This window comes from Thalia democratica, chromosome 5 (genome assembly GCF_965202585.1).
Source record: "Thalia democratica chromosome 5, ktThaDemo2.hap1.1, whole genome shotgun sequence".
Lineage (NCBI taxonomy): Eukaryota > Metazoa > Chordata > Thaliacea > Salpida > Salpidae > Thalia > Thalia democratica.
In genome coordinates, this window is record NC_139169.1 from 48,633,025 (window position 1) to 48,658,317 (window position 25,293).

General features: G+C 24.1%; 1 protein-coding gene across 1 annotated transcript in view; it reads right to left on the reverse strand.

The window, feature by feature from the left end:
* LOC145835612 (disco-interacting protein 2 homolog C-like) overlaps window positions 1-22,110 on the reverse strand; it is a 61,423-nt gene extending 39,313 nt beyond the window's left edge. The window contains exons 1-12 of the mRNA XM_082943285.1: window positions 22,020-22,110; window positions 18,090-18,164; window positions 16,632-16,745; window positions 15,452-15,583; window positions 15,137-15,257; window positions 14,890-15,016; window positions 13,826-13,931; window positions 11,102-11,224; window positions 7,526-7,581; window positions 6,212-6,256; window positions 4,117-4,253; window positions 2,989-3,068 (exon numbers count right to left, since the gene is read on the reverse strand). Of these exons, the coding sequence (XP_082799411.1) occupies window positions 2,989-3,068; window positions 4,117-4,253; window positions 6,212-6,256; window positions 7,526-7,581; window positions 11,102-11,224; window positions 13,826-13,931; window positions 14,890-15,016; window positions 15,137-15,257; window positions 15,452-15,583; window positions 16,632-16,745; window positions 18,090-18,164; window positions 22,020-22,089 (1,186 nt within the window). The 5' untranslated portion in view covers window positions 22,090-22,110. The remainder of the gene's footprint in view (window positions 1-2,988; window positions 3,069-4,116; window positions 4,254-6,211; window positions 6,257-7,525; window positions 7,582-11,101; window positions 11,225-13,825; window positions 13,932-14,889; window positions 15,017-15,136; window positions 15,258-15,451; window positions 15,584-16,631; window positions 16,746-18,089; window positions 18,165-22,019) is intronic.
* Window positions 22,111-25,293: the final 3,183 nt, after the last annotated feature.

Genomic DNA, 25,293 nt, shown 5'->3' on the forward strand with positions numbered 1-25,293 from the left:
TTTTATTTGTATTCATCTAAATCGTTTTATTGGTGACCTTTACTTATTTGTAAAACAAAAACAGAAATAAAATACAAATACACAATCTTCGAAATTATTGTTCTATAAACAAACTATACTTAGTTCGAATAACATAAAATTGTAAGTTAAAGTTAAAACTAATAGAAATTAAAAACATTATTTGTACGCGAATCAGGGCAGACATTCTATACAAAAAATAGTAAGTTCTTTGCTAAAATTACTGTAAACTAATTTCCTTACGAATCGTGACAAACAATATTTAAAGTATAATACAAAGTTAAGACAAAGTTTTAACTTTACACATATCTCATACGTTTTAAAACTGACTTGTAAACTATAAAATAAACCTAATTAAACAGTATAACAGCATTAACATAAGAATCTTGGAACACATTCTTAAGCTTGAACAATTTTTAAAAGCTTATTTAAATTAGAGTAAAACCAAAACTACTACACTGTTAAATTAGCTTAATTGAATTAAAAACAAATCAAAGCTAATAAAAATTGAAAAAACCCTTACCACACAAACTAAGTCTAATTTTGATTTGTTCAAAAAAGATTGCAAATAAACAGTTTAAAATTTTTATGTATTATATACAACATATAAATAACTGTTAACAAACAAGTACCAAATGCATTTTAAGGATATTTTGATAATTTTAATAACGTATCTTGCTCAATTCTCAGTGTTTAAAACTTATGTTAGCTTTAAATAGTATTAAAATTTGAATTTTTTAAGCACATTTAGTGCATTATATATAATATTTTCAGTTTATTTTAAAAAGTATATTAATGTCATCTTCAAAATTATTTACACCGAACACATTTTTTTATATAAAAAACTGGTAGATAAATGTAATTTTTTAAGTTTTTTTTTAATATAAGTATTTAAGCGAGTAATAATATTTAAAAATTTAAGTATAGTAAAGTTATGCTTTACAAGATTTTTTTTTGTATAAAAATGGTAGAAGATTTTAAAACTTTTCTATTAGTTTTTATTGTTTTTTAAATGCCATTAGAAGTTAAAATGCCATCATAGTCTCTAATAAAAAAGACGTTGTATTTTATAGCTAATAACTCAATAGTGATATTAGGACCTGGTAGTAAACAAATAAAGAATATCAAAATAAAAAAGAAAACGTAGTCTGAAAAGGTTTAAAATGTGTCCCTGAATCGTGTGTAAATCTTTATTTTTATTTTACTTAATACTAATAAAACTATAATTGTATCTGACTCAAAATTAAACTTCAATATGGTATAATTTAAAAATGCTTCAAGGTTAATTGCATTAAGAGGTAAATAGCTATATTTACAATTAGTTTTTTTTTTTTGAGTTTTAACCAAGTTACAAGTTACTTTTTACAGATTTTTTAAATTCAAAATAATCTTTAAGATATAGCTGGTCAAAGTCGGAGACTACAATAGGTTCCTTATGAGAAGCGCAAACTTAAAAGACGAAAAAACACTATTTCACTAAAAATATATCTTCTCCTACGGTTTTTGAGATAATTACCTCTAACTTTCAGGAAATGTTCCTTGCAATATTTATAAAATTCTTTTGTAACAAAACTGATAAAAAATAAAAATTTTATCGCAAAAAAACAAAAGAAAACTTTTTTTTTTCCGATTTTGAATTATGTTTTTTGTAAAACTATTTCAATTTAAATTCAATTTTGATTAAAATCAAGGCCATATGGGTTAAAGCCACTTTTTTTTACATGTTGATCTTATTTAAAAAATCCTTTACTAAGCTAGCAGTTGCTTTCTACAGTTTTTTAAAATTGAAATTAGTTTTTTAGATATGAGTGTACTAATGTAAAGAGCTAATAGGTAAAGTAGAAACGCAAAAAAAATACTATTTCATTAAAAATCTGTCTTATTTTTTAAACAATCGTTCTGAGACTTTTTCAATTAAATCTTAATCAGATTAGAAACATATCTATTGAATATTTTTTTTTACTTTTGAGTATGTAGAATAATTGAAGTGTAGCTCATTTTACTATATATCAATGTTTATATTAGATATGTGTGTTAGCATTTAAACTTATTGTAGTTTCAGATTTTTCATTGTTAAAAAAGTATTTAAACACAAGGAGTATTTCTAGAAATTGTAAAAATATTTTTAATTAAAAAAAATAAATATAAAATCGATTATTTTTTTGGTCATAGAACTCTTAATTTCTAATTATTTTGATTATTTACGATAAAAAATTTCTATTAATGCAAGGAACATTTCCTGAAAATTTGAGGTTAATTGACAAAAATATTAATAGGGAAGCTAGATTTTTAGTCGATTTTTCAAAGTTCAGAGAAAATCGACAATGAAAAATTTTCTTCAACACGTTTATATTAGAAACGTTTTACACAACTGATGATATCTCAAAAGATAATTAATATTTCCTTATTCTGTGAAAAGTATCATGTAGCATATAATTATAGCTTTCACCTAAGGTTCAGTGCTATTTTTTCTAAATGTTGTCCCCCTCTATGGCCTTATATTTATTTTAATTATAGTTTAATTGGAACAGATTATTAATAAACCATATCTATGTTTCCAAAAATACTTCTTTAATTTAGTTTTATTTTAGTTTCACAAACAGCAACCAGTCAAAGTGACATCTAAAGTGATGCTATGTGCATATTTGACACCTAACCATAGTATGCATTTTTTTAAACATAAATATATATTAGAAATCAATTCGCATAAGTTTTGACTTATTTTAGGATAACGAAAAATATATATATCTCAATAAAAACTTTTTTACAGTCTAAAATAAGTGAGTGTTTTTAAGCGAATATATAGTCTAATGTTATATTAAACTATACAGTACAGAAAGATTAAACATAATTTTTTAAAGTTAAACTTTAAACATATTTGTGTATTTTCAATATATAAAATTACATTTATCATCATTAAACAACTAAACTATTATAGTAAATAATTTTAATAACTACATAATATTAAACCATAGGTAAGTGTTTGAGATATTTTTCCAGACATATCAACTTGACTTAGGCACATCGACTTCGGATTTGCACTGCCAAATCTAAGTAAAAAAAACTTAGTTGACTGGAAGGTTTAAAATTACACTATTACTAATAAACACAAGTATGAACAAAATTTTTAATTTTCTTTTTTTTACTGACTAAAATATCTACTACAATAGGAAACAAGTTAACTTAGAATTTGATAACATCACTTGGATCATAAGACCACAGGATTTATTTTTATTGAAACTCATCGGCTAATTGCAACTGGAGAAACTTACAGTTGTCAATCGTCAAACAGTTTACTATAATTTACTGTTTGCTGGTATGATCAGTGGGTATATGCAAACAGAAGCTTTATGATAATACAGGATTATAAAATAAATGTGGTATTAAACTAATTTCTAATACTTTTAAAGTATTAAAAACATAAGTGACCACAACAACTGAATTTCAATTTAAACCCCCCTCATTTAAATTAGAAATGAACAAGACTACTTAATAATTATACAACAACTGAGAGTTCTTTTTGAAAATATATGTCAAGAGCTTCAAAATAAAAATTAAATAAACTTTAGATTTGGAAATTTTTGACATCTGAAAAAGCAAACTTCCTTATTTAAAAAATTCTGAAGCCTTTATTCAGGACATCGAATTTTCTGAACTTTACCTGAAAATTCTCACTTTTCTGACAAGTGGGAATCGTAAATATGTTAAAAGTAATAATTTGAAAGTTTTTTACTAAGAAAAACAACTCGATGCTGTTTTTTAACATCAAACTAGGCTGAATTTTACAAAAAAAAAACTATCTTTAGTGATTGGCAACCCAGTAGTTATATAAGTAATTGAGTGTTTGATATCACATTCAAACAAGAAATAGTTTTTCTAACTTTTGAACTTTTCAAGACTTTTCGGCATAAGCAAAGATTATAAAAGTCTAACAATAAGTTTTATAGTATACTTAACTTAATATTAAAGGTTATTTTATTAACTAAAATTATTAAGAAACTAATTTATTTTAAATTAACACAAAAACATTTAGGTTAGGTTTGTTATTTAAACTAATTTTCATAAGGCATAACCACTAAATATAATTCGTATTTTTACCTGTGAATAGCAGCTTCTAGTGAATGAGGTAAACTTGTATTTGTTTTACTGATTGATTCACCATCTCTAACACTTGTCACACTTCCTTTACTTGTTGGTACTGATTCGTCACTTAATACGCTTTCTAACAAATCCTCCTATAAAATGGTGATTAACAAAGTAATCTAACTATCTAAAAGTTTTATTTTTTAAGGTTGATGATGAACAGGTATGCAAGTAATTCTAAGTAACTCTACTGATGTACAAAACTATGAAATCTAGAAAAAACAAAAACAGCATTATGCCACCAATTTTTTCAAATATTTTAATGATTTTACAAAAAGAATAAGTAAAGCTAACAATTTTGCATTTTCTATAGTTTTTGCATATGCAAGACTATTTAAACTCTGACAATTTATATCATACATTTAAGATTGAAAATATTAAAGAATATTCTCTTTTATTATTTCTTTTTAGATTTTTATATCTTCATAATTTTTATCAATTTGTTTATTTGATTTTTTTTTCAAGCTATTTTTTAAGATATGACCCCTGAAAACTTTTTATAAGAATTTAAACTATTGGAATACAATATATCGTAACTATAGTTGTCATGTAACCGTTTCTGCTTAATTACTTTCTGTAACTGATTTTTAAAAAAAAATTAGCTGTTTAAGAAAATATTTATTGAAAATGTTTGTTATAAGTCATAAAAAACTATCAATAAATACTTAAAACTCGCGTGTTTAATCAATAGCAGTGTTTAACTATGTCGTCATTACATTTTTGCTTTAAAGAATTTTATTATAGACAGTTGCTCAAGAAGATTGTTTTCTAACGGATCTGTTAATGAAAAGAAAGTTTCTACTAAATCTGACCCGTTAATTATAAAAAGTTGCAGACCAAGCGCAGTATGAGCTCCTTAAAGTTTTTTTGAGAAATTTAGCCCCCTACTTATAAAATAATGATATCCTCACTTAGTTGCTCATAAGAAAACGGTTTCAATAAACTTATCTTAGTATACTTTAGAAAAAAAGTTAGAGCTTAAAAAATTGATAGCAGATTCAAAACTTTATCTAGAGCAATAAACACATACCACCTCTCAGTTATAGAATCGCTATTCATTAGAATTCGCGAGCCAAAAATCTACAAACAATGAGATGTGCATAAAAGTGTATAAATTGAAAATGTATAAACAAAGTGTTTCTGTTTTCTTTTACTTTTTAACTCTGCTTTTTAAAGTGTTTATTCTTTTAATAATCAAAAGTATTTTTATTGTACTATTTCTTTGCTTAAATCGGTTAAAACTCGAAAGTTTCTTTTCATTTATTAAAGCGCTTAAAAATGCATGATGGATTAATTTTTACAAAACAAGACCAACATTTTTAAAACAAGGCTACATATGGATTTATCACGGTTGAAAAAGGTTTTTGAGAAATTTCTTCCAGGTTTTCCGAAGTAAAAGTCTCTGGGTCTATTTTTAGAATAAAATTAAGTTTAAGGTAAAAAATTGTGTAAAATATTATTGAATTGAAAAAATAGTGTAAAAAACTTACTTTAAATATGTTTTTTAACAAAATAATATTATGATGACAAAAAAATTCCATCTAAAAGATAGATTTTTGTGTCTATTCAAAATTTCATTACTTAATATGTAAAAATAGTTTAAAATTTCGGGTTTTTCCGGTTTTTTTAAAGATTTTTGTTCTAAACTCGAAGTATTTTCAAAAATTTTTCAACTCTAGGTTTTTCTAGTTTTTTCAGTCTAAGTTTCCAATTTTCAAATTTTTCCAGGATTCAAGGTTTTTTGACAGCCCTGATTGATTTATAGTCATAAAACATGATAAAAATATTTATTCATAAATCTATAATGTTAAAACAATTCCGAATTTTTATTTTTAACACATTCGAGTAAAATAAAGCATCTTAACTTTAACTATTGGATATTTTAAAAAACACTTAAAAGGTTTTTTTTTAATCAACAGTAATGAAGAAAGTTAATCTACTTGTTACTTTTGCACTTTCAACTGTTTATAGAAACCACTTTACAGGAAACTTAATTTATTTTCTTTAACTTTAAATTTAACTTTTATTCAACAACTGTCTGAACTTTTACCTCGTCATCTTGGAAATATTCAGCAAGTGGTTTCTTCTTTGGTCTCTGTTTTAGAACAACTAAATGTTTAAAACTTTAATTTCATTGTTTTGTATTGTGAATAAACAAAAAAAAAACATTGTGATAGAAATTTTTATAGAAATTTAGTTTCTAAACTTAATCACTATTTAAAAATAACGATATGTATATATATCAAGTAATAATAGGTAATGGCTAATTAAGCAAAAACAAAATTGATGTTATAAGTCTATAGAAATATATTGTTAGAAATAGACTTTTCACAAATAAATTTATCATTCAACTTAATTTATTAACTTTTTTGGTAAAATATTTTAAATGACTATAATAACAATAATATTTAAAAAGTTTTACAGATAACATAAAACATAGTTCAATAAAAAACATAAATAAATACTAAAAAACTAAATTTTAACAAAAAACTAGTATTGTCCTAGAGCTAAGAACAGACTAAGCCGTTATTAGAATAAGACTTAAAACAAAAAAGGCCCAAAAAAGTTTGACTTAAAAATTTTCGATTGTAATTACATAAGTAACTTATAACATATTAATGACTTTAAATAAAAGAACCACACAAATATTATTTTAGTTGTAATAAAAGGAAAAATTATTTATCAATGAAGCTATTTTTAACTATCAAACTCTTTAACTTGTAATAACATAAAAACAACAAAGATAGAAAACTATAACTAATTTACTCTGAAAACAGAGTCGTAATATAATTTAAGCTACAAAAAAAAGACACTTCTTATTCAGTTTAGAACAGTTTTAAACTTTGAAATTGTACCATTAAACTATAAAGCTTTAAGCGTTATAACAAAAGCATTAAGCAGGGTTGCCAAAAGTTTTCTGTAAATTTCTTCCAGGTTTAAAAAAAACAATTTTTTGGTCAATTTTTAGTATAAATTAAACTTAAGTTGAAAAATTGTCTTAAATAGTATAACAACATTCAAAAGATACCGTAAAGCTACTTTAAATGTGTTATTTAATTGAATAAAACTTTATATTGAAAATAAATTAAACCTTATGATAGATTTTTCGTATCTAATCGAAATTTCGCTACTTAACCTGTAAAAACAGTTTAAAACTCCAGGTTTTTTATTGACTTTTGTTCAAAACTCAAGCCTTTTTTTTAATTTCTCGAATTCCATGTTTTTTTTAGCCCAAGTAGTCAAATTCCTAGTTTTTTTAGGATTCCAGATTTTGGCAACCTTGATTAAAAAAGGTAAAAAATTATCTAGTAGTTAAGATAACTAAAAATTTACATATCAACAAACAAAAAAACAATTAACTTACCTTCAATGTCATTAAGAGCTGTTGAATTTTAGCTGAGACTTTAGTCACGGAAATATCTTAAAAATTACAATATTTTATAATAGTTTTTTACACAAGACTAACATTTTAAATTGCAAAATATATAAAGTTTACTTAATTTCTCTGTATATATTATACAATATTTATTTCAACAGTTTATTACTAACAAAACAATGTTTCACTCCTATACTTGCATATAGGAGATCCTCAGTTGTTGTAAACAGGTCTGAAATTAATTTTTTGAATAAAATAAATGGAAGTAAAACAAAAATAAAATAACTAATGGTTTAACAACAAAAATAAACCTTAAACATACTAAACTTGAATAAAAATTAAATGCGTATGTTACACCTTTAAGAATTTTTCTGGTAATATAGACTAAAAAAAAAATTATAATGTTATATACGTTAAAATAGTAAGACATGACTCACATTGAAGTTAGTTGTCAAAAACAGAAATAGAATAATAAACACAACATTTGCAATTGGTAATGATATAAACAGACTGTTGAAATTTAAAGATCAAGATTTCTAACATAGATTTATGACGTAACTATATTGTCGTTTAAATTAGTGCACAACTTGAATTAGCATATTTTAGCTACAAATTTAAAAAACTTTTTGTTAAAATGCCTTATTGAATAAAGATTATATAATCAAAAGTTTTAATTTTGTATCTTATTTTGATGTAAAAGATTTTTTTTTCTAGGGGCGATAAAAACTCTTTACAATTACAAATAATACAACTTACTAATTAACAGGTGCTAGTTTAAGTTTTAAAGCAGAGCTTTTGAAAATGTGGACAGTTTGCAAATAGTTCGTACCTCTTATTTAAGTTGAATTTTTTCTTAGCATTGGCTATCTCTATATTTTTTTAAAATACAGGTTTTGCAGATGTTATGTATGCTTTTAATTTCCCCGATGTGGTGGAGGATGCTCCATTTTATGTCGTAAGTGATTTCAAATGCCAAATGTATTTTGCTAGTTCGGTTCCGTTATCTTTATAATTTTTGAAACTGTTATTGTGGCTGTACTATCTATTTTTAAAAGTGTTTCCGGTCGAGCAAATATAATATTTTATTTCCTTTGGAGATGTTATCGTAGCTTTGTAAATTACATTTTTTATTAAACAATTGTTATCCAGGGGGCAGGAATTTTTTGATCGGCAGTTGCAGGATGGGGTATTAGTGTATGTAATTACTTATGTAATTTCTTACCGTATGTAATTACCGTATGTAATTTCTTAGATACAACTTTAAACCTGACCAACAATATATATAAACTATACCGCAAAGTAAACTCAGAAGTAAGATATATAAATAACAAATCAAACCATCCTAAAGTTATAAAAAAGAACCTCCCAGCGATGATTGAGAGGAGAATTATTAAACTTTCCAAAAATGAACAAATATTTAACAACCACGTAGCCACATACCAAAACGCTTTAAACAATGCCAACTTCAAACATAAACTAAAATATACAGATAATGTAAAGACTCAAACTAAAAAGAAAACAAACCGACCAAGGAAAATCATTTACTTTAATCCTCCGTTCTGCCAGTCCGTAAAAACTAATATCGGCAAAGCATTTTTCGAGATAACTAATAAACACTGCAAGCAAAACGAAACATTAAAAAAAATCTTAAACAAAAATAACTGTAAACTGTAATTTACAAAGTTACAATAACATCTCCAAAGGAAATAAAATATTATATTTGCTCGACCGGAAACACTTTTAAAAATAGATGGTACAGCCACAATAACAGTTTCAAAAATTATAAAGATAACGGAACCGAACTAGCAAAATACATTTGGCATTTGAAATCACTTACGACATAAAATGGAGCATCCTCCACCACATCGGGGAAATTAAAAGCATACATAACATCTGCAAAACCTGTATTTTAAAAAAATATAGAGATAGCCAATGCTAAGAAAAAAGTCAACTTAAATAAGAGGTACGAACTATTTGCAAACTGTCCACATTTTCAAAAGCTCTGATTTAAAACTTAAACTAGCACCCGTTAATTAGTAAGTTGTATTATTTGTAATTGTAAAGAGTTTTTATCGCCCCAAGAAAAAAAATCTTTTACATCAAAATAAGATACAAAATTAAAACTTTTGATTATATAATCTTTATTCAATAAGGCATTTTAACAAAAAGTTTTTTAAATTTGTAGCTAAAATATGCTAATTCAAGTTGTGCACTAATTTAAACGACAATATAGTTACGTCATAAATCTATGTTAGAAATCTTTATCTTTAAATTTCAAAAGTCTGTTTATATCATTACCAATTGCAAATGTTGTGTTTATTATTCTATTTCTGTTTTTGACAACTAACTTCAATGTGAGTCATGTCTTACTATTTTAACGTATATAACATTATAATTTTTTTTTTAGTCTATATTACCAGAAAAATTCTTAAAGGCGTAACATACGCATTTAATTTTTATTCAAGTTTAGTATATTTAAGGTTTATTTTTGTTCTTAAACCATTAGTTTTTTTATTTTTGTTTTACTTCCATTTATTTTATTCAAAAAATTAATTTCAGACCTGTTTACAACAACTGAGGATCTCCTATATGCAAGTATAGGAGTGAAACATTGTTTTGTTAGTAATAAATTGTTAAAATTAATATCATTATTTAATTGGATAAAAATCTCCTAAAATACATTTAAGTCGAGAACTTTAAATTGTTTAATTTAAAACAAGTTACAATAATATATTTTATATTAATTTTTAATTTTATTTATAAACGCTAAAAAATCTGTAACTATTTAAGTTTAGTAAAATACTTTAATGTATGTTGAAATATCTAAAAACTTAATACATAAATTAATTAAGAGTATATTCTAAGCTTTATTACTTAAATAGAAAAATCTTACTATTAATAACTAGTTTAAACCTTATAATTTTCTAAAAATAATTAATAATTAGTTGCCTAGGTCATAGACTGTAGTAACAATTTTTTTATTTGTTTATTATTATATGACACATAAAGTTGTTCAAGTGATATATGCTTTTCAAAAACCATTGCTTTTAAAAAATTTTGTAATTAATATCTTTTTTTTTCAATAATTAAAAATTATTAAAGTCTTAAACATTTAAAAATTAATTGCTAATAGTTTGTTAACAAAGATCCTAACAAAACAAGTTCGCTGAAATATACTATAATAACAGTAACTTGCACAGTACTTTTCTTTATTGAACAGACGCACGTTTCTCTGTGTTAAACAATTAACACATTTCTACGGAGTTGTAAAAGGTTTCAAAAAAAATTTAAGTTCTTTATTGGAAACCTTAAACAACTTCGTAGAATGTCTTAATTGTTTGACACAGAGAAACTTTGCTTTGATAAAACGCCTTTAAGCGTTGAAACAACTGTATGAAATTTTTTTAAATATTAGTTTTTCATATAAAACAAAAATTTATCTCTGCAACATAAGTTTCATAGAGAACCAAAACAATTTTCAATCAAAAAATACAATTTAGCAAAAACAACAAAATAATATTCATAATGTATACATTATACATATATATCCAAAAATAATAATACCTTCATCAGCATCAACATTTTTTAATAACTTCTTATTATTTGTACGAAGTCTTCCCAATATGACGTTACTTTTAGGGTTTACAATAGCAACATCGGGTGGATGTTGCAGAAAAGGACGTCCTCCTTAAAATAAACTTTATAATATGCAAGTTCATTTTTATTCTTTTTTTAAATCTATTTTTTTATAATCTTGTTATTTGTTTATATCTAGCAGTGATTCAAGCTTATGAAATAACAGCTTGTAAAAAAAAATATTGTTGATACAAAATATCACAATCTTACAACATTCTTATATAGTACAAAGATTTAAAATTGCTTTAGTCTTAAATTACTCATATATAAACCATTTTTAGTTGAAATTTTGATAACTTTATAAAGAGGATAGGGGAGCAAGATTTTTTTTATAAAAGTAAACATTCGATTTCGTAAAAAAATTTTTAAGTAATTATTGTAAGTCATATTTTATAACCATAGAAAAATAATAAATATATGGATATAGTTAAATTCTTAAAAAGTTTTGATAAAATTGTATAAGCTGTAATTATTATATTGTCAATTTCTTGAAAATGTAACATTTCACTAAAAATATATCTTCCTTCTTATTTTTAAAGCTAGAGACCTCAAGTCTTTATCAGACATCACTTAAAAATTTTAAAAGATTTACTACAGTGATACTTTTTTTCTAACAAATTTTAAATAAAAAGCGACAAAAAGTGGTTATTATAAATAAAACATACTTTTTATTAAATTTTAGAAAATTCTTTATTATGAAAATTTAAATATTAGTCATCGACAGACTTACTGAGAAAAACTAGTTTAAGTCTACCTGAACTTACTTAAATTTATTTTTTTATTTGTACCTCCGGCGCAATAAATTTAGGCTTTCTATACATCTATAAAGTAATTTAAGATCACTAAGAAAATATGTAAGTAAAATATCTGCTTGCACAATCTGTACATACAAAATTCTATAAAACATACATTCGTTGAAGTACTAAAACTTGAATATTTAAAATAGTATATGTGCAGAATTAAAACTAAAAATAACTATTTTTAACTTTCACACAAAAGTACTCACTTTCTGAATAATTGTTTATAATTCCTTTTTTATTATCATTGTTAGCTACCTGTACAATCTTTCTTTTCAAAGAACTCATTTAAAAGCAAAATTGACAACACAATTCTAGACTGCTAAAAATAACTTGTACTACATTTTAATACTATTAATTCGGTCTAACTAAACTTATAATATAATAAGCACCAACAAATTTGTAAACACTTACTTTAATTTTTAATCTAAATTGTTAATGTTTTCATCAAAAGTTTAATATTTAAGTAAAAATTTAATACGTTACATGTACAACTCTACGCAATGATAGTTTTTTACCTAATAAATAAAACTAACATTAAAAATTAAGAAAAACTTTATGGTAGAACATGTAATAACAAAAAAAATAACACAAAATCTCGTTTTAAGTGAGTAATTGAAAGTGACCATAAACATGATTAGTAAGCTACTTTATTTTCAACTTAATTTTTGAAGAAAAATATTTGGTTCAAAAGTGAAAGCTCAACAAGCAGTAGGATATCTTGATTTGTGAACACAAGGGCAGGTTACTGAATTAATTTAAATACAAAGCAAAAAAGACACTTAAACTTAAATTATCCATGAACTATTTTTCATCATACAGGTGGCTGATCTAATAATTTTTAATTTTATAAAAACACATAAATTTTTAATTTCATTTTTCATTAAATAGTATAGCTTAACTTGCTTGTAGCTAAACAAACTTTTTGCAAATTAATAAAGCAACAAAATTAAAACTTTATTTTAATTATAGAATTATGTACTTTATTGATTTTACAACCAACGTATAACTAAAATAACATTTTTGATGCAGTTGTTTTAAATAAAGGTATGTCAAAGTTTTAATCGAAATGTTAAAAAAATAATAATCAAAAAAAAATTACTTTTAAGAAATAAAATAGGCATCTTTTTTCTATTCATACGTATTTTCAAAGGGTTTTTTAACGTAACTTATAAAGAGTTCAATTGTACCTGCTAATGGAATTCAATAACACAGTAAATTATATGGCTATAAACAATTTGGCTAACACATGAGTAATTCTGACGTAGTAAAACAAATTACTTTTTTAATCACAAAAACATTACACTTGAATTTATAAATATAACCAATAACCATACTTTGATCTAATAATTTTAAACGCATATTTATTTAATTTAAAACAAAAGCATAGATAAATGGGCAAAACATTTAGCATCAAACTCACAAGCTCTAAAACAATTTTACAGAACAATACATTTTGTAATTCAAAAAAAAACAGTTGATAATTTAATTCAAAATGCTTTGATAGTTTTACTAAACTACCATTCTATCTTAATACTAAAAAATATCTATTTAAAAAGTCTATCTTTACATTTTTTTAACTTTAATCCTTATTGTTAACCAGTAAGTAAAAACTTTGTTTATTTTGTTATAAATGATCTTGTAAAAAATATTTTGAAGAGTAAAAACTTAAAACTAGTACTAAAATATACCTTAAACAGTTTCTAAAATTTTATACACTTCTTTTTAATCAATATCGTTCTAAGGCACAAGGCGAGTTGCTAATATCTATTTATTAGCCAATACAGTAAAATTAAACTCCAAAAATAAGCAAAATATACTAAATTATTAGCTATAAGATAAAATTTGAACTAACCAGGTAATATTTGTGGCATGATGTCAGCAATTTTTTGGGTTAGCGGAGTTATATGCTTTGTTGTTTCATGTGAATTATTCTCTTGTTTACTACTTCGGGGGGAGGGCTATTTTTTTGTAATTGTAAATAACAAAAAGTAACTTTATTTTGTTATGAAAAAAATCATTCAAGTAAAAAACAAAACTTACACTTTTATTTATAAAACTATTTTAGTAGATTTTATGAGTCTAATACCATTTTATTGTAAATTATTTTCTAGTGGGCAGATAAACAAGCGTATTAAAAAAAATATGTATTACTTTTTATAATACAAATTCGATTGTTTACATTTTAAGGGTCAAACTTTTTTGACACTAAAGATTGTATTGGAAGCAATTTATGATAAGCATTTTTATCTAAAATTATAACAAAAAATGTGTAATTTTTTAATATTAAAGTTTTCAAATTAAAAAAAAATTAATGAATTTATTTTATTTTTATTTCACTGCATATGTCTATATCTTAAATTTAATAAACAGGTATTAATTAGACCTTCATATGTATTTTTTTTTGTTCAAATATTTCTTATTTTCAAGTTGTGGCCCTTTTATATATATTTTAGAGTTTAAATTGTCGGAATTCGAATTGTCCGAATTTGAATAGTCGTGCACCCAGTCTAAATTGGAAAATTTAAATGCTTAATTGTTTGATCTAATATACTATAGTTGCCCTTAAGGGCATAGGGAGGGGGTTAAACACCTATTTTTGAATTTTGATCTTATTTTATATCGTTTTTACTAAGCTACAAGATGCTTTTTACAGATTTTAAAAATTCAGAATAAATTTTGAGATATAGCAGGTCAAAGTTGGAGGCAACAATAGGATCCTTATGGGAGGCGCAAACTAAAATGGCATTAACTTCAATAGAAAATATTTTTTCAATTACAATGCAAAAACTAACAGTACATTTTTATTATGGTTTTTTATAAGTTTTTGTATCATGTCTCTAATTATTTTGAATAAACTATTTTTATTTGCACATTGTTTAAATAGTACATTAGTGGTGAAATTTAAAGGCAACTAACGACTGGAGGTGTTGATTGTTGTAGAAGTCGCCTAGTAGGTTGAGGGGAAGGGTTTGCTGATTGTAGTTTAGAATTTTTTCTTAAACTAAAATTGGCATGTTCTGTTGACTTTTTTCCACAGTTTGAACTAAAAAATGCTTTAGTTGTTGAAGTAGTAAAATACTTTACATATTCAATAAATACTACTTTATTAGAATTTATACTTATATGGTTTAAACATAAATTTTTAAAAAACACAATTACTTACCCGTTGGAACTAGCAGTACTTTCTACGGTATCGTTAATATTATAATTTTTGGAAGTTATTGATGTAGCACTATCAACTGTACTCATATTATTCGATGTTCCACTACGAGAAGTGTCATCGTCTTTAAATAAATTAGATTATTTTTGTATCGAACTTTAAAAATTTGATAGTAGAATTTATACATAAGAAATTTTTAAACAGTATACATTGTAAGACAGCACTTAAATGCCTCTATTCTAAAACTAAAACCTAAGATAAACAACTAGAGCAGACAAAATATTTTTTTTGCACATGAAGAAAAATTCAAGAACAAACCGCTGCTATCCTGAAAACTGACGTTCATGCTTGTGTAAATGCTCTTTCTTTTTACAGGTAAAGGAAGTACTGGTACTCTTTTTCCTTGTTTTTTCTGCTTTAATGCATTATTTACTGCTTCCGTGTGAATATCTAATAGTAAATACAATCAATATAATTCTGTTAGCTAACTTATTTTGTTAGCACAAAGTCTAGTAAAGTAAAACTTGTTGTAATTGTTTGTGATACTTATTTATATATTAGTTGTATTACATATTCAGAAAAGATATTTAAGGGCATAGGAGGGTTACTTTTTTTTCAAATCAATCTATTTTTTATATAATTAAATTAGCTATTTGTTACATTTTACCGCTTGTAACTCAAATTATTTTTTGAGATATAAGCAATAAAACCTAGAGCTTTCAATATTTTTTTATGGGAGGCAAAAACTAAAAGGACAAAAATAAACTATTTAACTAAAAATATATCTTCTCCTTCAGTTTTGAGCAATTTTTTGAAATTTTGTCAGAGTAAACTTTAATAAATTTCAAACAACTTGTAGAAAAAAAAATTTTTATTTATGTAAAAAAAAACTATCCAAAATAAATATTTTTTTGTCATAATATGGCTCGATTTCAAAAATCTGCTTCCTACAAGTTGTTTGTAATATTAAAAAGTACATTTCCTGAAAAATTTGAACTAAATTTTCTTTATAAATAAAGGAGGAGATAGATTTTTAGTAAATTTTAGAGAAAATTGACATTTAAAATTTTTAATTCCATACAGCTGTATTTAATTTTTTTACAAACTCAGTATATCTCATTGTTCTGTAAAAAATATCCTAAAGTATATACTTTAAGCTTTCAAATATGAGCCAATGATAGTTTTTGTAAAAAAAAAATGTTGGACCCCCCTAATGCCCTATGTTTTAAATGTTTATTTAAGTACAAAATAAAATTTATTTTAAAATATAAAGATGAGTTTTGTGTAATACTTAACACATATAAACATGACCAAAAATAATATTTGACAAAAACTAAACTATAGAATATTTAATTAAAAGTAAACGCACAATAAAAAAAAATAGAAACTTTTCAATCTGAAACAGTTTTTTTAAGCTCAAATTTTACTTAGTCTTTAAGGAAGCAGCTACAAATAATAGCAGAAGTTTTGATTTACGAAATTAATTGTAAATACTAACTAGATCTATATCTGTCATCTCTTCTATTTCTTTTGTAACAATTTGCTTTTTTTTGGTTATATTGATCTCTTGATGTGCTGTTCTCTTGCGTGATGTTATTTTTATTTTTTAATTCTGTGTTTTATTTAAACTTCTTGGGTTAACTTGTATACAATTCTATAAACAAACAAAAACAAAAGTAGATTTCTTAGAATAATTAAAGAACAACAGTTAAGTGTTAAATTAACTCTTATAATATTATGTGACTAATAGGGTGCTTAATTTACAGCAACCTTTAAGTTTTCAGTTGGAATTTTTTTTAAACTTAGCAAATACCACAAAAACCCAGTGCAAAATTTTAGATGATTTGAAGAAACTTTCACCCTGGCGTAATTCGATTTTCTGAAAACCACTTCAATCTAAACAAAATGGTACCCAAAAAAAGCGGGCTTAGAGTTTTTAGCTGATATTTTATTGTATGTTACAATTATCACAAAAACAGATTGTGTACATTTTAAAACGTTTTGAAGAAATTTTTGTAGTGGAACTTCTTGATTTAAAAAATATTCAAAAAACTTACAAAAATTGATAAAAACTACATCAAATAAAGAAGAATTGCCACCATAAAACTTTCTTTAAATTATCTAAAATTGTGCACAATGTGTTTTTGTGATAATTGCCACATGTAAAAAATTCCAGCTTGAAACTCTAAGGTTGAATTTATTAAGTCCTTTTAAGTTTGCATTGGGGTGATTTTCAGAAAATAGAATTCACTAATATAAAAGTTACTTCAAATCATCTATAACTTTTCATAGGGTATTTTTGTGGTATTTGCTAAATGTAAAAATTTCTAGCTGAAAAATCGAAGGTCAATATATTATAAGCACCCTAGTAAATAATGTATAAAACATGAAGGAAAGTTACATTACATTTAAAAGTAGTATATACAATACTTATTAATTTCAGTAAATTTATTCTTTTATTTTTTTAAAACAAGAACAACAATTTTCGAATTTTCTGGCAGTTTTTTTGGTGTTACTTTTACCAATTATTGAAGCAAAATACAGTAAATTTAAAAATATCTCACAAATTTTTAAAAAATACACATTATGGAGTGAAAGTAACTTTAGTAAGTGAGCTTTTTAAAATGCTAATGTATAATTGTTTTATGTTTTATTTTGTTTGCTACTATTCTAATTTACTAATTTTTTAATTTTCTTGGTTTAATTAACAATTGAGTTATAATAGGGCTACTACTTATAATCTTAACTAAAAAAGCAGTATACCATTCTTATGTTTATATCTAAATAAACTTCAATTTTTAAATCATAATTTTACAATAACAATTGTAAACAAAATTTCAATAATAAAAACAAGATAATTTAAACTTTTTTTATATTGTACTGAAAAATTTTTGTAATACAATACTTTTATAATACCAACTATTTGTATTTAGCTTTTTATTATAGAAGAATGAACCTGTAGTAGCACAGTTTAGGTAAGGACTCAACAGTTTTGCTTTCTTTTTTTCATAACCTTTTTGAGTGATGTCACCTACAATTAAATTTTTCTTAATTAGTCATTGCATTTGAAAAATATGTTTCTTAAACAAGTTATAAAAACTTTAAAATGCTACAAAAAAATTTAGTTAGTTTTCAATAACTTATTTTCCACATATCTTTAAAGCTCTTATTATTACACTATTCAAACATAATATTAAATTCTTATACCCTTATATTTAAAAACTTCAATTTAACAATAAGGATTATTTCATAAAAATAAGGTTTGTGAACTTAAAGTTTTAGTTAGGTGGGTTAGAAATAACTGTTGAAAAAATGTTAAAGTTAGTTAGAAATTAGGGAGTATTAAAAGTAATATATAAGTTATACTTTTGCAGATATTAGTAGTTTTGCAAAAATATCAAGGATATCAACTTGAAACAACAAAAAAAGAAATATAAATCTAATCAAACAGCCTTAATTTGTTTATACAAAACTTTAACAAGGCTTAACTTACTTACACATGATTATAACTTTCTTTTGAAAAAAAAGTAAACATTATGATTTAGGCAAAAACAATTTTGTGATCTAGCTTAAACCTAATTATGTTAGTAACTATTCAATTACAGACAACTAAAATTCTGACAACATAAGTTTTTTTTATGTTTAAGGGGCCACATTTTAAAAACTAATCAATATTTTTCAAATAAAAAAAAAGGTTTAATTATAAAAGTATACACAAGAATTATATAAAATTCTCAAATCAGTCCAGGAAACAGTCAATTTTTTATTTGTGATTTTTCTTCTGCATCAATATTTAGAAAAAAATCAAACGTTAGTCAGAAAAATCTATAAATTTATTGCATATTACTTTAGTTCAAAACTCTTTCAGACAAAAGTTTGTCTTCAGTGAACTTATGATAAACTTATAGAACTGAACTGAAACACATTTATGCAAATAAGTAAATAATAGTAAAAAAATATATTATGATGTAATAATTCAAAACTGTGTATAAAACTAAATTTATAAAGACTAGAAGATTTTTAACATTATAATGATATTTTTGTATGTAAAAATAAATCCAAATGAAATGAACATAAACACAAACAGTTTTCCAATATAAATCTTACATTAAAAACTATCTAAGTAAGGAAATGTTTGATCTAAGTTATTGTTAATAAATAGTTACAGTTATTGATGAAATAAAGATAAAAAACTTTTCCCAAACAATACTTAAAGTAATTATAAAAACCTAAACTAATAATAAACTGTATTATACAAACTTTTTATCTTAAAGAAGTAGTTTTATCGATGAATAAAATTAACTTTTTTGAAACAAACCCTAAGTTTAAAAAAATATTAAATAAAATATTTAACTAAATTAAATTGTTTTAACAAAAAACTATTTTTCTTATAATATTGTTTTTCAAGTAAACATTTTATAAAAAATAAACAAATGATTAAAAACTTTTCTGAAACAAAAACTATTCTTAGTAAAACTATCTTATTAAAAAACTAATTGTTATAAAATTATTGCCATTATCTATAAAAAGGCAGAATTGTTTTATTTTTTTATACTTGCTTGTAATAAATTGACCCATTTACTCTCTAAATAAGCTAAGTTTATATGGTTGCTTGTTGAGTCTGTAAAAGTGATTGAATATGCTATTTCAAAGGTTTTGCTCAATGTTAGATGTTTGTTGGCATAGTGAAGTTTGAGTGCAGCTTGATCATTTGTCTTACTTGGGTTAATGTTTTTCCAGTCATGTCTGTGAGAGCGCAATCTTTAGGAAAAAGACGTAATTTTCTGTCCCACATAGTGCTCATCACAGACATTGCACTTTGCAGCATAAATTCTAAAATTGCAATTCAAATTCTTTTTCAATTCAATAATTTTACCGCTTTTTGATTTTATTAAGTTATTTATTTTTTCACTATTCCCCTTACTTCCCCTCAGTCACATAGTAAACTTTTCCACAAGGGTGAGATCCACCAATTGCAACACTATTTTCATCGGCTTGGATCTTATAGTTTGTTAATAGTGCTGCAATTGTTTAGGGACATTTATATACCACTAAAACATTTTGGTTCAATTCTCTTTCCTTCTTGGTGATTTTTATTAGTTTTGGAAAGCTTGTCGTCCAAACACTTATATTCTCGTTAATTTCTCTTGCCTTCTTCATTGGAGGTCCAAACCTATCTTTTAATTCTGCTAGAATTTCAATCATATTATCAACTAAAGCTTTGCAGAAGCAAGACTTAAAACATTTATCTTTTAAAAACTTTATTGCTTCTAGATAATCACTGTCAGGTTCAAACAATCTCCTAAGTCTTATTGACACTCTGAATACAATTTATTTGTAAATGGAGCATGGATGTTGTGACTTTCCATTTACAAATACACAATTTTTGGCTGTTGGTTTTATATAGTTTTTTACATAAAAGCCGCCTATTCTGTCTTGTCAATGACGTGGTTGATATCCGAAAACTCCAGTTTGCCACCATCAATTTGTGTAGATATTTTTCTAAAAACTAGCTTTAGATTGTGTTATTCAAATGATTTTCATTATCCGTAACATCTAACGTGACGTCTAATATCTCAGACAAAAAGACACTATCATTAATGTAGCATTTGAAGAGTTTTGTTGTTTTTATTGTAGTTTTAATTGGCATTATAACGTGTTGCAGCGCAATATTTGCAATTATAACTGAGTTGTTGTCACCATTTATAATTCCTTTAGATTGTTTGTAGAAGGAATTGCCGTTTTTAGCTACAATATTTTCAAGACAGAAAATTGTGAGGTCAATCAGAACTTTTCTGGTTTCTTTGGGTGTATTTTGTGCGTTTTTGGACTGCATTTGAAATACTTTCTTTTATTAGTTCTCAACACAAATTAGGGTAGAAACCTTGAACGTCTGCAGCTACTAAGTAAAGAGTTTCATTTTTATTGTGTTGCTTAAATTATTTTTTCAGTTAGCTTATTCTTCCAATTATGTTTTACTATACTTGCAATATCATTAATATTATATATACTAGTACAGTCTGCAGGTAAAATAACCACCACCAAAGTAACCACCTTTTTAGAATTAGTTTTTGAACCAATTTCAACAAACTAGTGTAAATATATTGATAATGAATAATTTCAGTTTTTGAAATAACTAAAAATAAAAATGTTTTAGCAAAATCTCAAAAAAATAGTTTGAATTTTAGAAAACAAAAAATGTGCATGTAGATTTATTTAACAAGAATATGATGGTATGATATTTTTGTTTCATTTATTAGGAGAGATATAATCAATAACTAAAAACTATTAAAAATTTGAATTATCTGAATTTCAATAGTCCTGCACCTGAAATTACAGTTGTTTGAGTAAGCATGATTAGTTGTAAACATTTACAAAACAAAATGAATAAATATTTCAATCAAAACACAAAATTTCTAAAGATATCAAGAAAAGTTTAAAAAAACCAACTTAGTTTTAGTATGTTTCACAAAAAAAAAACTTTGATTAAGCCTGAGTTAGCATGAGTGACTTAAGTACACAATGTCACTGATTTATTAAAATCTATTTTAGGTTTTCTAAAGTACTAGTTTTTTTTGGAATTTTAGTAGAAATCTACATATAAAGTAAAAAATATTTTTAATTGTTTTAAATTACTGAAAAATACTGTGATGTTACTTTAAAATTATTTACTGTTGATAATATGTTTTTCTTAAGTAACATAAATATTATTGTTTTACATATGTAAGTTGTTCAATATTACAGATTTTTTCAAGCTTTTTAAAAAATATCAACTTCAAGGTTTTTTAATTAAGTTTTCAAGTCCAGGTTTCAAGGTAAAATAATCACGCTGCTAGTAACTATAAGAATTGGCATATTAAAAATTTAAATAAAATAATCAACATACCTTCAGATAATTCCAAATCTAGTTCAGCTATTTTTGCTCTAACTTCTAAAGGTAAACTAAGAAGATCCATTTTCTTTTATATTTAACAACTGTAAAAAAAATTGTTTAAAGGGCATTAGTTCTATTAAAAACATTTAAAAATAAAAAACACAATTTTTTAAACAAATTCATATAATTATCTTAGCCAAAATTAAATAAATAAAATTTATTCTTTGAACCAATTAAAAAAAAAGGTTGGTGACACCAATTCGGAGAATACTTACAAGGCTAAAATCTAAACACTAAAAACCACAAAGTATCAGAAAATCTTGAAGATCAAATCCCCAAGCAAGTTTTTATTGATACTAAAACAATCAAAATCACATAAACAATCCAACCATGTGATCACTACCACCATAATAAATCATAAAATCAATTGTTTATTAAGCACATTAAACTAGTATTAATATAACTTAAACACTTAAATAATTACTGGTTAGTTTACTTAAGCACATTAAACTAGTATTAATATAATATAAACATTTAAATAATCAAATGGCTAATTTATTTAAGAGAATGAGTTATATTTAGTGTTAAAAATTTTACAGTGTCTATAAGCAAATGGTGTGCAAAGGTCTTTTTTACACTAATCCATTGACAATAGATAAAATGTTAACATTTCTCATTCTTTCTGTTCATTTAAAGCTTTACTTAGATTTGGGATTACAGTATGGGTGGCTACCCCTTAAATTTTTCGGTATATGATTTTGGCAACTACTATAATTAAGATTCACAATAACGGTAACGATTTTAAAGATCAGAACTTGAGCTACCGTTTAAATAGATTACTTTAAACAATTTTATTAAAAAGAAAGACACGACGATATAAAAGATTTAAAAATGATTTATAAAAGTCATTAAAAGAGTTTCTCAAGATATAACATTAAAAGATTTTCCTTACAAGAACTTAATTATTATAATTTTTTATTACTCTATAAATTACAACATTGTTTAGTAAAACGTTTTACTGTACCTTAAAAAAAACTATTGAAAAGTCTTTTGTGTATATGAGATAACAAATGATAAAGTTTAAGTATATGTTATATATTTAAGCGTGGTTGCGAAGTTTTTATTAGTCAAAGCAGTAAAAATGAAAGTTCCGTAAAAAAAATGTCTTTGTTGTAAAATTACAGCAATCTTCAATGTTTTTTTATAAAAAAAAATAATCATAACATGCAATTATTTTCTTACATCAAACAATTTTTTTAATTAACAAATACATTGTTGTAATTTTTTATTGTTATTTTCCAAATCTATTTATAAACTATTAACTAAAAATAAAGATGTTCATACTATACTTAGTGTTGCTGACCAAAAAAAAATATTAGTATTTTTAGAGTTATACTACCTATTTGTGTACTTAATATCCTATTTATAATTTCTAATAATTTCAGTTTACAAATATTAGTGATCTACCTTATTAATAATACAAACACTTATTGTTGCTAAATTTAAGTTTAATCTCTGATATTTATTAAAAAAAACCATAAAGTACAAGAATATGTAAAACAGTGAAAGTATGGTACAGTTTATATTTTTAATAATTTAATAAAAAACATAACTTTGTCTGTGTGCATTGCACTTTCTTATATATTTTATAAATACTTTTTAAGTTTGTTACAACTATGACAGGTTTCGTAAAACTGCAAAATTATAATGAGCAAAAAAATAGTCACTTCTATATACTTTAAGATTTATTTTCAATTGGCCTTACTCATCTTGGTAAGCACAAATGTCAACTAGATGCAATTTCGTAGCCACGTTTTTTTTTTCTTTGAAGCAATCGACTTGTAAATGCTAAAATTTAAAATTTTTAATTTAAGCACTTAGAATATATTAACTTATGTAATTATAAATTACGCTTAATAAAAACAGATGAACTTTTTTAAGATTAAACCTAACTTTTTTTAAGTAACAACATTTACTTAATTGAACTATTTAACTTACTGTCATGTAAAAACGAACTCTAATAACTTAAAAACTGATTTTATTACTCTGCAAAAAAAATTCCTTGATTTATTTAGAAGGGATTATTTTAATTTTTTCTTTTTAATTAACCAATTAAGAATATTTTTTATTTCAAACTTTTTTTTACTGAAAGGAGATATTTTAAAGTTTTCTTAAAAAGTAGCTTAATCTGATATCTCTGACTTACTATTTTTAAAAGAATAAAATTTTAAAATTGATTGTATTTTTTATTTAATTTTTTTTATCGTTAGTTTAAAAAAAAGGTATTTTTTGAAAAGAATGAAGCTATATATTTTTGTTACTTAATACATTTTAATAAAGTTTTTAGACAGTTTTCTTCAAAAATACCCTAAAGAATTCCTTTTTACAAAGTTTTTTATTACTTATCAAAATATTACACTTAACATCTATTAACCATTTACAAGCTGTTACAACACAACAATTACATAACTAAAAGTTTGGTTTTAGATTGTTAAATTAAGCAACTTTTTTTAATAAATTAAGACAGCAAAAACATTTTAAGAAGGTTACTTCTTAAAGAAAAATTTCCAAAAGTTTTTTTTGAAAATTTCCTATAGGTTTTCTAAATATCTTCTTTGTTTTTAAAAAACAAATTTTGGTCCATCTTAAGTATAAAATTAAACTTAAGTTAAAATTACTGTTTCAAATAGTATATAAACATTAAAAAGCTACTTTTAATAAGTTTTTTAATGAATTTTTTTTTAATAACAATATTAAAAAAAGTTATTTTTATTATAGATTTTTCGTATCTAATCGAAATTCGAATGCATGTAAAAATGGTTAAAAATCCCAGGTAATTTAATGATTTTTGTTCTAATTTCAAGATTTTTTTTCAGAATTTTATAAATCCAATTTTTTTTTGCCGAAATTGTTAAATTTCAGGTTTTTTGGAAACCCTGTTAAAGTCTGGTAATTTTTTTTGAAGAGTTCGATTGGTATAATTTGATTTAGTAAAAACTTTTTAAAAATTTTTGAAAAGGTTTAAAATCATTGATTTTATACTAAGTTTTACTCTTTATGTCTAGTTCAGCGCGTTTCTGGCCTACTGTGGATCTTTATTAAAAAAAACCTAAATGTACCTTGATTTGAATGGTTTATAATTTGTTGATCATCAGTAATAATAAAACATTCCACAAGTTAGCTGCTGCGAAAGATATATTAAAAAAAGAGTTTTACTAAACTTAATAAATGTTTTTTTATAATAAATCATCTGGGTCCAGTGGTGACTCGTGGTATTTTCGTTAAA